At 43.2% G+C, this 16,124-nt stretch overlaps 1 protein-coding gene across 2 annotated transcripts in view; it reads right to left on the bottom strand.

Moving 5' to 3' along the window:
• Positions 1-309: 309 nt before the first annotated feature.
• Positions 310-16,124, bottom strand: part of FAM107B (family with sequence similarity 107 member B) — a 78,629-nt gene continuing 62,814 nt past the window's right edge. For both annotated transcript variants that reach the window (XM_006066012.3, XM_006066013.4), the window contains exons 2-4: positions 14,799-14,982; positions 4,973-5,123; positions 310-3,059 (exon numbers count right to left, since the gene is read on the bottom strand). In XM_006066012.3, coding sequence (XP_006066074.1) covers positions 2,943-3,059; positions 4,973-5,123; positions 14,799-14,926 — 396 coding nt within the window. In that variant the 5' untranslated portion in view covers positions 14,927-14,982 and the 3' untranslated portion in view covers positions 310-2,942. The remainder of the gene's footprint in view (positions 3,060-4,972; positions 5,124-14,798; positions 14,983-16,124) is intronic.

The following is a 16,124-nucleotide window of genomic DNA, read 5'->3' as shown; positions in this document are numbered from 1 at the left end:
CCTTCCAAAAATATATCTCCCACTCTTCTACCAAGCTACTTAAAATGCAGAATACTCTGATCTGAAGAACTAACAGCTGCTGCTAAAATACCACATATTCTAAGTGTAACATAATATTTTAGCATGAATTTGCCTGACAGAATAAATTGCCAGCCTTGACTGACATAAGACATGAGGACATAACTGATTTGGGGGGGAAGACCATCAGAGGGGAACCCCAGATCCACCTTCTAACCCTTGAATTGAACACAGTACCCCCCACATCCCTTCCAGACATCCACCTTAAATAGATCAGACAAAACACAGCTGTATGGTCCAAGCATGTGGTGATTTTTATTAAGAATAACTTTGGTTCTAAGAATTCCACCCTTAATTCTGTAATACTTTCCATTAAAAACAATTATACAAGAGCAAATACAAAAAATATTAAATTATGAAAACAAATCCATTAAGGCTCCCTTTATATATATTATATACACTCAAACAAGTGAACATTTTTCAGAGTAGAAGAATAAAGTCAACTGTGGTAGCTTAGAAAGCAACACTACCTTCCTACTTGGAGATTAGAAAACACTGAGCTATTTTAAGAAAACCATAGAGTGGAAAAATGGAGCCATTTTTGTCAAAAAGTGGCTCAAAGCCCAAAACTGCTCAGATGTCCTAGAGTCCTAGAGGTTTGGACTGTAGAGTATTGAAGTGTGGGGCAGCAGGGAGGGAGAGAATGATGCCTTTTTAAACTCAAGCTTATGAGCCGGGCTGACCTGGCAACTTCAAAGAGCTTTTCTATCTGTACATTCCACTGTTTAGCGAGGAAACATAACTTGACACTATTTACAAGTCTTCTTTCAGCCAGACCTCGGCCTACCAACCACTACTACTTTTGCAGAGTTGTGAGTGAGATTGAGAGGGAAATGCTTTTGGAATTTAGCTTTTCCCAGTGAAGCATGAATTCTAGGTAAGTTGTAGGAACAGAATTGGTCCTTCTGAAGAAGCCTGTCTGGGCCCTTGAAAATTTTATCAAGTGGCAGAATTGCTTCAAGGATACAGGATCTAAAGATCTTGCATATCCAGCTGGATTAAAGGCTATGAGCTAGTTTTGAATCTTCATTTTATAAATCGCATCACTATTTCGTATACACAGAGAAAGAACTCTAGTCAATGTGCAATCAGAAATGTACTTTCAAGATGCTTAGTTAACGCACTTTCTTCTTGCAAAAAGAAGGATGGGAAAAAATAGTTATCCTTCCATCCTTCCAAAGCAAATTACTATACAGCAACATTTTATCCTAAGCACCTCGTATTTTATTCATATAATACTTGCTGATGAAAGAAATAAATGTTTCAGGTGTAGTCCACATGTTCTCTGACTAGCAGTATATTATCTATGCATTTACTTTTGTCTTGTTCACATTAGGGATGAATAGAAGCCTAATGGCCAACCATGAAAACTGCAGAATTCCCAGAGAAAGCTAATTTCTACTAGGATGATTAAGGATTCAAAAGCTTAGGATCCAGCTTTCTTTGATTCTTGAATTATAAGAAGAGCCTTCAATGTCGAACTTACTGGATGAATAATTTCTACAGAGAACATACTGGATCCACACAGATTCTTCTAAACCACCCCAAGTAGAAATGCTTCCCCTGCCCATACTGACGACAGAGAATGGATTTTCCATTAAGAATCTGCTGTCAAGTTGGTAACTCGGGGTTCATGTGAAGGATAGTATGCCAGTTGGAGAGCACAGACTGAGTGTGCCCCATCTCCTCAGCTGTTCCTGAGAGATCAACAGTGGTCATAACATCATCCTTACCAACAGTATCACCATCACAGAAGTAGGGATGAGACAGTCTTCCTTCACAAGGAAAAAGGGCAAAGAGCTGGTGATCATTAGAGAATTGCAAAGCTTGGATTCAAATAATATTCAAAATGCATAAATGCTATAATTCTTCCAGAGACCAGTTCATATTCGTTTCACATCAAAAAGCCCAAAGAACTCTTCCTTCCCAAGCTTCTGGTGGGAGCTTTCCCCATACTGTTCTCAGAAGAAACCAAAAGACTTGAACACACTCCTTTGACAATGAAGTTGGGCTATTCGGACTAGTTTTTATTTCTCGAAGGGCTGGGAGATTATTTCACATGAAAGGACTAAATGAGCAAGAAATTAAAAACAAAAATGAAACAAAAGCCCTAACAGTTATCAAAGCAATACCCGGATTTGTAGGACATACCTTCCCTGAAGTAGAAGGTCACCGTGAAGCCTCAGAAACCCAGCAGGAATGAAAATAAGATCAAGATGGACATTTACAGAGTTTTGTTTCTAAATTTTGTTTCTGTATTTTTACACCTCCTCATCCTATTTCTAAATGTTAATGTCAACAAAGGTAAGAGCTGTGCTCAACATGAATATTAACATTCTCCAGTGTGAAGCCTAAACTGGGTGAAAGTGTAAATGAGACAAGAAAACGGAATTTACAAACGGTGGATGTAACAGATTCAATGCATTTCTGTGCAATCTAAATTACTGGATAGATAAGAAAGGAAGAACGAAAGGTGTCTCCTTTAGGTTTTGAAAGAGAAAAGGCTCTGTGCCCCACTAAACTTGGATTGAAAGAAAAACCAAGTAGTGCAACTCTCAAGAATTTATTCCAGTGTCCTCTTCCCTTGTTTCTTGTTGTCTTTTAAAAGTCTTTGAACACAGGTCCACTATCCCACCTTAAGTGCTGGTCAACATCCTTTGTTTGGCGAATAGGAATTGCAACAGTCACAGATGACTCACCCACCCGGATGGGAGAAAAACCAAAATCAAACCCTTTTGAAAGTAACAGATCTCTGCTGGCTGGGATTCACTCCAGGGGCTTTGGCCCTGAGCTTAGGCGCTGGGGAGGCCCCGGCACAGGCCTTCTGTGTGCTGGGCTGGGTGCGTGGTCTCTGCAGCCTGGACCTACGACTCCTGGGTTTGCGCCACTTCCTGGCCTGTTCTTCTGAGATTGCCTTTAACTTTCACAAACTCTGGGGCATTTTCTTGCTCTTCTTGCAATTTCTGTTTCTCAAGTTCAAGCTAAACAGAATTCAGAAACAGGAGAATTATTTACCAAGTATTTACAAAGGGAGAGGCTTTCCAAAACACTGTTTTCTCTTCCCAAAGGCCCTAATGACTTTGATTCCCAACAGAAGAAAACTTTCTCCTGTCTCCACTTTAAAATATATTTATATTTTCATATATGTGGTGGGATCTAGGTCCTGGGGTAAGAATTCTGCACAGAAGCAGCAGCCCACTGGTTGTTGCTGAAACCCTGGGGGGTGATGAGAACTTGAAGATCAAGGCTAAGGATGAAAACAAGAGCTGAGGGAAACACACATACATTGTGACTGAAGCTGAACTTCACTCATGTGCTTGAGCTCCAGCACTGGGCTGTAAATTCAATGGTAGTCCCTGGCTTTGGCTGTGCCTCCCTGATCTCTTCTAGACCCTCAACAGAATCCTTCTCTTCATCTTGAATGTCTTTTAGTCCACCTGCAGACGTCTGTCTCAGCTTTTCCTTTCACTGTATATAAACACTTATATCTGACGTGCCTGGGAAATTCTGGACAAGGTAAGTCAGGGAAAGACAAGTACTGTATGATCTTTCTTATATGTAGAATCTAAAAACAGAGGGTAAAATGGGGACTAGCGGGGACTTAGGCTGGGGGAATGGGAAAGATGCAATTAAGGGTACACACTCGCAACTTTCAGAAAACTAAGATCATGGCATCCAGTCCCATCACTTCATGGGAAATAGATGGGGAAACAGTGGAAACAGTGGCTGACTTTATTTTTCTGGGCTCCAAAATCACTGCGGATGGTGATTGCAGCCATGAAATTAAAAGACGCTTGCTCCTTGGAAGGACCAACCTAGTTATGACCAACCTAGACAGCATATTAAAAAGCAGAGACATTACTTTGCCAACAAAGGTCCGTCTAGTCAAGGCTATGGTTTTTCCAGTGGTCATATATGAATGTGAGAGTTGGACTATTAAGAAAGCTGAATGCCGAAGAATTGATGCTTTTGAACTGTGGTGTTGGAGAAGACTCTTGAGAGTCCCTTGGACTCCAAGGAGATCCAACCAGTCCATCCTAAAGGAGATCAGTCCTGGGTGTTGACTGGAGGGACTGATGTTGAAGCTGAAACTCCAATACTTTGGCCACCTGATGCAAAGAGCTGACTCATTTGAAAAGACCCTGATGATGGGAGGGACTGAGGGCAGGAGGAGAAGGGGACAACAGAGGATGAGATGGTTGGATGGCATCACCGACACAATGGACATGGGTTTGGGTGGACTCCGGGAGTTGGTGATGGACAGGGAGGCCTGGTGTGCTGCGGTTCATGGGGTCGCAAAGAGTCGGACACGACTGAGCAACTGAACTGAAATGAACTCCCAACTAGAAGATAAGTCCTGGAGACCTAATACATAGTCCAGGGGTTACAGGGAGCAAAGCAATTATAAACATGAACATTAAGAAACTAGAACGCTCCCAACCACTAGCTGCTGCTGCTGCTGCTGCTGCTAAATGGCTTCAGTCGTGTCCAACTCTGTGCGACCCCATAGACGGCACCCCACCAGGCTCTGCCGTCCTTGAGATTCTCCAGGCAAAAACACTGGAGTGGGCTGCTGTTTCCTTCTCCAATGCATAAAAATGAAAAGTGAAAGTGAAGTCGCTTAGTCGTGTCCGACTCTTAGCGACCCATGGACGGCAGCCCACCAGACTCCTCCGTCCATGGGATTTTCCAGGCAAGAGTACTGGAGTGGGTTGCCCTTGCCTTCTCCACCCCACCACTAGAAGAAAGGGTAATTATATGACAGAGGTGTGGGCTAACATTACAATGACAATTGTGATACAAATGTATCAAATCAATGTATTTTCCCTCAAACAATATTTTATGTCAAATATCTCAATAAAAAACCCCCACCTTTACCCCCAACCACCCTTACCTGCTCCAACTTCTGCTGCCGTTTTAATAGTTCTATTTCCAAGTCAGATTTCTTCTTTTGTGCTTCTTCTTCCTTCTGCTTTATTACTTGATCTCGTTTTCTCTTTTCCATCACTTTCTGCAGTTCTGGTTTATTCTGAGGGGCAAGACCCCTGCAAAAAAAGCATTAACAAATCACTTTGCTGAACACCTCAAACTAACACAATACTGTACTTCAAAAAAAATTTAATTGAAAAAAAGTAAAAAAAAATTAAATTGAAAAAATTTTTAAAGCATTAACAAAATTTTGAAGTTGTAATCTAACGGATGCATCTTTCATGATCAGAAACTTAGGCATCAACCACAGAAGGGTCTAGTGACTTAGCATGACTGTGACGCCTACTACCAACTAAGTCAGCACTGAGGAGCCTCAGAAATTCACAAGCATAAAAGAAAAGGGCAAGAGCATCTTTTTAAGAGTAAGCAAAACCCACCGCTTAATAAAATCTGTACTGCATGCCAGATACTAGGCCATGCAAGGGAGGCTAGTGTCTGTGGTTTTGGGGGAAAGTTCAGGAATAGCACGCTCATTCAGAGCGTGTGATGGTCACCTATACTGGAGAGGAAGTTGCCTCCACCCAGAATTCCAGGGGAAGTTTCCCAAGATGGAGCCCCTGACCCCAAGTATTAAATGCAGCCTGGAGAGAAGCTAGCAGAAAGCTCACAACAAAATGGCCTGGAAACCTCCTCCAACCCTCCCTCTTTCAGACTTGGGAGAGGATTCTCACATATCCCAAGGCACACCCAAGGTTCCATCACTGCTGGGGTCATGGCCACGGCGAATCCAGATCCCGATTCCCAGGCCAGTGCTCTGGAACCATTTCAGACACACAGTTCAACTGCTGACAACGCTTGGAAGCCAGGCTTCAGGGAGCGATGGATCAGGCTGCCAGCTCTTCATATGGGGCGAAACAAAACCCAAACTCAGGTCATTCCCTGTCAACTCTCATCTGAAAGGTCTGAGCCAGGTCAGGGGAAGGACATTCACTGACACTTTCGTAGAAGGGATTTCTATGCTAAAGTCAGCTGGGATTTGCCCAGTCTCCATTTCTTCAGCCAGGGTTGTTGGCCAGGTTGTTCCTCAGGGTTTGTCCAGTCTGGACTCCCCCATGCCCCGACCCTCTGTGCTGGCTTAGCTGCCCACCTCCTGTTCACTGTCCTCCCTCTCTTGAGCCAGGCTCCACTGGCCCCTAAAGTGTCTCAACTCTGTATTCACACTGATGACAAAAACACAACAAGTTACAGAACAGGAAGAGCATTATCAAGGTCAGACAGCCAAGGGGATGAGTGACAGTGCTATCACACTCGCACCCGCGAGCACACACACAGCCACAACAGGGACTCGGGCTTGTCTGGGCTGCAGGAAACCAGCTCTGCTGGATCAGCCCAGGACCGAGGAGCCCCATGTGCCTCCCTACACACTTGCCGGCCTCAGTGAGGATATCATCATTGAGGAGTCTGTGCACCGGGCCCATCAATCTCTGTGGCTGTTCTCCAAACTACTCCAATCAGCTAAGGCAACTAATCAACTAGGAGTCATCTGAATAACTTAAAGAATTTCCAAAACATGTTCTGGTTTTAAGAATCTCAACAACACCCTTGCTTCAATCTCTTTCAAGTTCACCCTATCATATTTTGCAAACTAATCACACTTGCAAACATCACACTTCCTCATCTATTGGAATTTTTAAAATTCTGGCATCTCTCCTCTCTACCTACTTTTAAAATCACAATAAATGATTTTTTCAAAGCTGCTGTTTGTAAAGTAAAGATGAGTATAATCCATCACTGAAGATACAGGACACAAAATAACATGTATGTCTTCCCTTTCCCCATTTTCATTAGCAGAACCTTTGGTTTAAAAAAAAAAAAAAGAAAATATTAAATTCAGCCATATTTCCAGTGAAACAGAAGAGGCTATTTTGTGATTTAATTACAATTTGTTTCCTAGTTATTAACATTGCATGAGGAGGAGAGAAGTATAGACAGACTATTCCAGAAACCAAATCTTTACTGAGTGCAATAAAAAAGTTGCTTACGGTACTTTCCTGCTATAGACTTAGGAGTCACTGAGCACTGGAAAGTCTGTTTGTAAATAATCTGAGAAAGACCCACTGAGCTTCATGACTATTAAAAACTCTCACTATGACACTTAAAGAGTTAAGGGATTTACATTAGAGAATTAAGCATTTAGCTACCTGCACAATTTAGATTTCAAACTATAATTCACTGGAGAAACTAACCTCAACTGTTATTAAGTGCTTCTGGATTATGCAAAAGCTGTTGAACAAACTGATGTATGATGCATTAAGCTGGCACTCTACAGAAACATGTGAATGGGTTTAACTAATACACATATTCATTTTCTGTTCAAAGATTTTACCCAATAGTGCAGTAAGATAAAATATTTAGTAACACAAAACTCAGGAAAATGGTGCTTATATGATAAATGTCCTGCACTTATAATAGTCAAGAAGTTATACAAATTGAATTAATATTTTATTAAGCAGCTCACTTAACTTTGTGCTAAATGGAAAAAGGCAAGCACTATCTATGTGATTCTCTGAGTCTAAAACTGGATCAGACTGCACAGAGAGCATACACAGGCAGAAATCAGTTTCTCTCAAGTTTCATAAAAATGACAGTATAAGCCTCTGCATGACAACATTGATTATCCCTTCTGACATATACAATTAACACGAACTATCAATCCCTTGATGACTGACAACTTGGCCTGGGGGCCATGGCACCACTCAAGACCAACAGTTATTCCCAAATTGCTTACTGTGACTTTTATAGTGGACCAAGTTGATTTTTTAAATTAGTAAGTCCTCTTTGAAAAAAACAATGTTTTTTAGTGCTTCCCTGGTGGCTCAGATGGTAAAGAATCTGCCTGCAATGCAGGAGACCTGGGTTCGATCCCTGGGTTGGGAAGACCCTCTGGAGAAGGAAATGGCAACCCACTCCAGTAATCTTGCCTGAAAAATCCCACGGACAGAGGAGGAGCCTGGTGGGCTACAGTCCATGCGGTCACAAAGTGTTGGACATGACTTAGCAATTGACACTTTGAAAAAAAAAAAAAAAAGTTAGGTGACATATACATATTAGCAAGACAAGACGTGAAAGCGCACCTCAACTCCCCCGGTCAACATCTACTGGGCACACCACTTGCATGGTATTCTAGGTGAATGGTGGCTCTGAAAACTGTACAAGATAGAGATCCTACACCCATAGACTGCTCCCCACTTCTGTGTGCATCTGTGCCCAGTTGTTCGATTGTGTCCAATTCTTTGTGACCCCTTGGACTGTAGTCCACCAGGATCCTCCGTCCATGGAATTTTCCAACCAACAATACTGGAGTGTGTTGCCATTTCCTCCTCCAGGGGATCTTCCCAACCCAGGGATGGAACCTGAGTCCCCTGCATTGGCAGGTGGATTCTTTACCATTGAGCCACCTGGGAAGCCCTCCCACTACTGCATCCACAGATAGAACTTCCCATCTAGTCTGTGCTCCCCTATACTACCTATACCTTTATCAGAGCACAGAAGTGCCAAAATTTTGCCACGCCTACAATGAGACATTTAGGTGGTTTCCAGTTGTCCCTGATGGAACATAAGGAGGAGAGAGACTTCCTCGACCATTTATATCTGTCCTATCCAAGTATTTCTGTTGGCAACATTCTCAGAAGCAGAACTGCTGGCTAAGCATCTGCATATTCTGGATTTGGATGTGGATGGTCAAATCACTTTCCAACTAGGCTGCAACAATTTATATTCCCACCGTCACCAATGAAAACGTACAGACAACTTTTAAAGGTCCCTTTCACTTTTCATAGAAACCACTGAACACATCTGGGGCCTACTGGACCGCCCCACCTCCACGGTGGCCACACTTAAACCTGTGACAAGGAAACCATCATGCGGGTCAGCACCGGGCAGAGGCAGGTCTGGCACAAACCCTAACACAACACACTCCCTTCCCCTGCCTACCCAGCCAAGCCTCTTGGCCTAATATTTTCCTTTATGGGGGAGGAGGAGGGTTGCCTTTGGTTCTCCAGCCCTTGATCTTGAATCTTGGAATCTTCCGGTTTGGTCAGCCCACATCTACATTATTGACTGAGCCCTTTCTACCTGCATGGATTCAAATGCAAATATTTCTACCTCAACTTCCCTTATTTTCTTTTCATGTTGCACAACAATAAGCATTTATTGAGGAACTAATTGTTTGTCTAGCAAAGCATGCCAACTGCAGAAGGTCCTGGAAACTGCTGACTGAAAGGTGCAAGCCAAAGATCCAACGATAGGGATGCAGGGTAGCTGGGTATTCTATATTTGTCCCAAAGGACTCTTTTTAGAAGGGCTTCCCTGATGGTTCAGTGGTAAAGAACCCACCTGTCAATGCAAGAGACATAAGAGATGCGGGTTCAATCCGTGGGTCGGGGAGATCCCCTGGAGGAGGGCATTGCCTGGAGTATTCTTGCCTGGAGTATCCCATGGACAGAGGAGCCTGGCAGGCTACAGTCCATAGCGTGACCAAGAGTCAGACACGACTAAAGTGACTTAGTATGGATACTCTTTTTAGAGAAGGCAGATTCTCTCTAAATTATATCAGAAATAAGCACTCTTGAACACTGATCTTTCAAGTATCAAAAATAATGCCTCTTGCAATCTGCCATTTTATGGAAATAGCTAAAGACTCTGAGAACCCTAACACAAGGTCCTAATCGTCAGACCAAGTGGCATGACCAGATCAAAATATAAAGACTTTTTAGGGACTTCCCTGGTGGTCCAGTGGTTAAGATTTCATCTTCCAATGCAGAGGGTGCGGGTTCAATCACTGGTCAGAGAGCTATGATTCCACATGCCTCTCAGCCAAAAAAATCAAAACATAAAACAGAAGCAATATTGTAACAAATTCAATAAAGACTTTAAAAATGGTCCACATCAAAAACATCTTTTCAAAAAAAATTTAAAGACTTTTAGCCTGAAACTTAGGTGGGTCCAGAAGCTGGCAAACAGAAGAGCAGAATCCTTGAAGGAGTATGGGACGCAGTGTGAGAACACCTATGAGCATGTGCTCTCCCAAGCATGGACTCTGCTTTTGTCTTCTGATCTCTAGAAGGTGCTTCCAACAACTCTTTGAACTGCAACAGAGCTTTGAGCCAAATATGCAGCCACAAACAGCAAAGGTTCCACAAAGCTTGTTCTGTGATCTCAGTTCTGTCTTCCTCTCCTATTCCTACCCCTTCTTCTCAGTTATATATTATTTTTAAAATTATTTATTTATGTTTCTGGGCTCCAAAATCACTACAGATGGTGACTGCAGCCATGAAATTAAAAGACTCTTACTCCTTGGAAGGAAAGTTATGACCAACCTAGATAGCATATTCAAAAGCAGAGATATTCCTTTGCCAACAAAGGTTCGTCTAGTCAAGGCTATGGTTTTTCCTGTGGTCATGTATGGATGTGAGAGTTGGACTGTGAAGAAGGCTGAGTGCCGAAGAATTGATGCTTTTGAACTGTGGTATTGGAGAAGACTCTTGAGCGTCCCTTGGACTGCAAGGAGATCCAACCTGTCCATTCTGAAAGAGATCAGCCCTGGGATTTCTTTGGAAGGAATGATGCTAAAGCTGAAACTGCAGTACTTTGGCCACCTCATGCGAAGAGTTGACTCACTGGAAAAGACCCTGATGCTGAGAGGGATTGGGGGCAGGAGGAGAAGGGGACGACAGAGGATGAGATGGCTGGATGGCATCACCGACTCGATGGACGTGAGTTTGAGTGAACTCCGGGAGTTGGTGATGGACAGGGAGGCCTGGCGTGCTGCGATTCATGGGGTCACAAAGAGTCGGACACGACTGAGTGACTGATCTGATCTGATCTGATTTATTGGGCTGTGCCAAGTCTTAGTTGTGGCACTTGGGATCTTCAATCTTTGGGTTGCAGGATTTTAGTTGGGGCATACAGGATCTAATTCCCTAACCAGGGATCGAACCCAGGACCCCTGCATTGGGAGTGAAGAGTTTTCACCACTGGAACACCAGGGAAGTCCCTCATTCATATTATTATTAAATTTGATTCATAGCTGTCTTTAAAGATATATATAATTAGAGACATACATAATTCTATATTGATTTCAACCCTTTTTTATTCCAAAAAGCTACTGTGTCACCTTGAGAAGACTCTTTAGCCTGGTACCCTGAACAACCTCCCTTCATTCACATATCAAATTAGAACAATTCCAAAACAACACACACTGGGTTTCTGAAAAAAATCATTGGATAAAATATGGGAAAGCCCTTTACAAGTTGCAGAAAAGTCAACAGGATTTCATTACAGTACAAACTAGTCAGCAAATATGACAATCCTTTAACTTCCCTGCTGGTTCAGATGGTAAAAAATCTGCCTGAAATGCATGAAACCCAGGTTTGATCCCTGGATTGGGAAGATCCCCTAGAGAAGGAAATGGCAACCCACGCTAGTATTCTTGCCTGAAGAATTCCATAGACAGAGAAGCCTGGCAGCCTACAATATAGTCCATGGGGTAACTAAAAGTCGGACATGACTGAGCAACTTTTATTCATTCATTCATACATACTATTGATGTGATACTATTATTTGGTACTTAGAAATAAAAAGCCAAAGTTGTGAAAAAGCATGTGTATTAGAAGATGAATATAAGAGAAGAAACCACTTTAGAAGTCTTTACTCTAAAACCAGTTGTATTTCTAATAAGAGGATTCTACCAAACTAAGATTTTACCTTTGAAAAAAACCTAAAGAAGTAGGATAAGATATACTCACTTGATTTTGCAACTTTTATTTTATTTTTTTAAATATACTTCTACAACCAGATCAGAACTCTTCAGAGAAAAACAGGAAAAGGCAATAGGGATTTTTCAGATGCTGCAGCAGGGTAAGTAGAAAGATGGATGGTGCTTACTGAGCACGTCTTACATAGGTCAGGTATTTTAGTAGATGTTTATACACGTTCTCCTTCACTTTCATCTTTATAAAAAAGATTATTTTTATCCCTCACTTAATACATGAAGAAACAGATCTCAGGAAAGAAGACCTTGTCCAAAATCATAAAAGGTTGGGAAGATCCCCTGGGGAAGGGAATGGCAACCCACGTTAGTATTCTTGCCTGGAGAATCCCATGGACAGAGGAGCCTGGCAAGCTGTCCATGGGGTCACAAAGAGTCAGACGTGATGTAGCAACCAAACAACAAGTTAAATGTTGAACCGGATCCATACCATTTCTCCCTGACCTCAAAGCCCACGTGCTGTCTACACCTTGGTGCTCAAGAGAACATGAGCATTCTCTAAAAGCAGCTGAGCTGGGCCCAGCTAAGAGGTCAGCTGTGCAAACAAGGAGAGAAAAACACAGGAGAAAGGCCAACAGGAAGATGCTGCATCCTCACAGGATGTATCTACTCCAGGAAATCTGGAAACAGATTCACTGCACAAACCAAACCAGTAATGTTCTACCTGTAGAGGTATGACCCAGGCTGCTACATACATTTCTGCAGAATAGTCTAGAGCCTCTAATTCAAACAACGACTATGCTGCCAATTTTGGTTTACTTTTGCCTCTATTTCTGACATGGAGGCTTTTTGTAGATGTTACAGAAAAAACACAAAACCAACAACAGTTTGAACTAGAATGTTTCTCAGAGATCAGCTAAGTGTCCTAGTGCTATTTGACAGACAAGGAAACTAAGATCCAAGAGATAAAGACAGTCAGAAAATTTTTTGTTCAGAAAACCATTTAGCTACTCTCTTTTAGAGGATATTAAACTTTCCATCTTCCCAGCAAAATGAAGATGCGCTTTCTCAGGAACAGCTTCCAAATTCTCTGACGTACTGAGGAACTTACATAGTCCTGTTTTACTTTGGGCATGATGATACCCCTTTGGTTTTGTTGTTGTTTTAACTTTTATGTGATGCAGACAGGTAGAAGTTAAGCACTTATTTAAAAAAGGATCAAACTCACATTCTGTTGAACAAGGGTTAACCCAGCAGCACGCTGTCGTGTTGGGGACAGAAAGCAAAACACATTACCACTTCTGGAGGGAGAGATGTAATCACAGAGAGTTCCCGGGATGGGAGTTAGGAGTTCTGGCCTAGGTATACTCAGACGGAGAATTACCAGAAAAATGCCCCCTCATATCCTTGTTAAAAGGTTTTATTTTTAATTAAGCCTTCCTTCCAAAACACTACCCCAGTGCTTAGCTTTGTCTGCACATCTTTCAGTTCAGTGAGTAGTAGCCACCCTTTCACCAGGGCAGAGCAAACAGTGAGTGGATGAGTGATCCAGTTTCACAATTCAGATCAACAATTTTAGTCTGAAGACCCAAAAACAGTTCTAAATGAAGCTTAACAGATCTTAGAGAAAATAACATGTGTCTTACATACTCAGCTCTACATCCTCAGCTCTCCTAGCCCAGTGGTCTTGCTTAGAATCACTTAAGAGCAGAGTACCAGCCATAAAAAAAAAATGAAATAATGCCATGTGTGACAAAATGGATGGGCCTAGAGACTATGATACAAGGCGAAGTCAGAAAGAGAAAGACAAATACCATATGATATCACTTACTTGTGGAATCTAAAATACGACACAAATGAACTTATCTACGAAACAGGCTCACAGACACAGAAAACAGACTCATCGTTGCCAAGGCAGAGGAGAACAGGGGAGGGATGGATTGGGAGTTTGGGATTAGCAGATGCAAACTATTATATACAGAATGGATGGACAACAGAGTCCTACCGTACAGGGAACTATATTCAATGTCCTGTGATAAACCATAATGGAAAAGAATATATATTTACATGTATAACTGAACTACTTTGCTGTTCACCAGAAAGTATCACAACATTGTAAATCAATTATATTTCAATAAAATAAATTTCTAAAAAATTTAAAAAGCAGAGTACACCAAACCCAACAATCAAAATTACATTATGACACAGATGGAACTAACAAATGGTTTACAAGGAAGACAGAAGGTAAATGTTTTACTCCTCTCCAAAAAACAAATAGTAATAATAAAAATGATTGTAATCATTTAAAATGCCCCCTAAAAACAAACAAATGAAAACACAAGAAAGGGGGTCCTTATCTATTGTTAAGTCAGATGTGGTTCTAGAGACTTCTCTCTGCCACTCTACAAATGCTGCTGCTGCTGCTAAGTCGCTTCAGTCGTGTCTGACTCTGTGTGACCCCACAGATAGCAGCCCACCAGGCTCCCCCATCCCTGGGATTCTCCAGGCAAGAACATTGGAGTGGGTTGCCATTTCCTTCTCCAATGCATGAAAGTGAAAAGTCAAAGTGAAGCGCTCAGTCGTGTCCGACTCTTAGCGACCTCACGGACTGCAGCCTACCAGGTTCCTCCATCCATGGGATTTTCCAGGCAAGAGTACTGGAATGGGGTGCCATTGTCTTCTCCCTACAAATGCTAAGGTTGGCATTATCTGGTTTTCACGTTTCCCCAAATATATGGGGAAACAATGTACTTCTCTTTGATAAAGGACATGTTCTTTTATCCTTAATCCAGCCTCTTGTGTACACATTCTAAAGTATGTGTCCATCTGAGAAGGGGACTCAGGACCACAGAACCCTGAGTGATCCTGGGGGCAGCAGCTGAGCCTATAGATGGGTTTACATCATGGATGTTCTGACTTAAGGATGCGCGAAGGAATAAGGAAGCTTTCAACATGGTCAAGAAACAAATCTAGTTACCTGAAAAGTCCCCTAAGGAAAACTTTGGTCAAAAAGCCATCATACCTTTTCTGATTCATAAGAAGTTCTCTGTGAAGGTCTTGATGGTTCCGGGACGTCTTAACAGGATTGACTAGTTTCTGAGGCCTAATGAGTTCAGGATTGTCATCGTCTATATAGTCTGGCTCGGCCATGATGTTTCTCGGGATGAGATACTTGTCCCTGGGGTCAGAATCCTCCAGTGGGCTGTCTGAAACAGAACGATGAGAGTCATTGTGGTGTCGGTTCAGACATCTGTCCCCCCAGAGCAGAGGCCTGGGACAGCCGAGCACATCCTCCAGGGGGCCTCCGCCACTTCACTGGAAACCCTCTGAAGCTCTGTCTTAGCCACGGGGGGCAGCGAGGAGCAGGAGGAGCCCACTTGGTTCTGGGAGCAGACAACTAAAGCACAGGAGAGTCCCACAGCCAGATGGGTCCCCACCAGGCTCACCGTAAGCTTCAGGTCACACAGGTCCTGCCCACCACTGTGTCTGAATACCCGCTGAACCCACAATGAGCACCTGGGCACCAGACCCAGGTCCTTCACACTCCCTTCAGCCTCCAAATTAAGACGTTCTAAAAATATACAGAGCCCAGAGCCCACATAAGAGGCCAGCAGCTCCCCAGGGGCAGATCAGCCTTCTTATCCTGCCAGGCTACTGTCTCCTTCCCACTCCTGTGAGCACCCTGGAGACTTCATCCCGTTCATAGCCTTTTGCATCTTTCCTCAAGTGGCACCTTCTCAGAGAGCCCTGATCTCCTCCTAACTGCCCTGCTTAAACCTGCAATCCCACCCCAGCCCTTCCCTGCTTCCTCCAAACCACAGGTTGACTGACTAGTCACTGGCCACCTAGAGCAAATGCTCCTGAGGGCAAGGATTTCATCTGCACTCACACCCCACCCCCCAGCTGCCAGAACAGTGCGGGCGCAGGGGGAGGAACCAGGCAGCAGAGCCCAGCTCTTCACACTCGTTGTCTAGAAGGAAGAGGAGGCTTCACTGGAGAACAGAACAGACCACCCAAAGTGGCTTATTTCTGGGCTTGGACTCTGTTATCAGTACGTGAAAGGAACACATGACGTGATGACCCCTGGGTCCTGTGTTCAGTTTAAGTGCATGTGTGTAGAAGCCCCTAGAGAGTGGGGCACATGTCTCCTTCCTCTGTCCCCTGCAGCCTCGATACACAGCGAGCACCATATGAAAACGTGTCATATTTTGTGAGAAGGAAAAGGCATGGGGGCAAGAGCTGGGGGGACATGGCTGGCTGAGTGCAGGCTAAAACCCCTGTGGTCCACCTGGCAGGTATCCGATTACTGCGGACCCCTGGGCATGTCTCTCAGCGCTTACCCAACCCT

The sequence above is a fragment of the Bubalus bubalis genome, chromosome 14 (assembly GCF_019923935.1).
Source record: "Bubalus bubalis isolate 160015118507 breed Murrah chromosome 14, NDDB_SH_1, whole genome shotgun sequence".
NCBI classification, from domain to species: domain Eukaryota; kingdom Metazoa; phylum Chordata; class Mammalia; order Artiodactyla; family Bovidae; genus Bubalus; species Bubalus bubalis.
The sequence above is the reverse complement of the archived record's forward strand: the minus strand, read 5'-3'. Positions and strand labels throughout refer to the sequence as shown.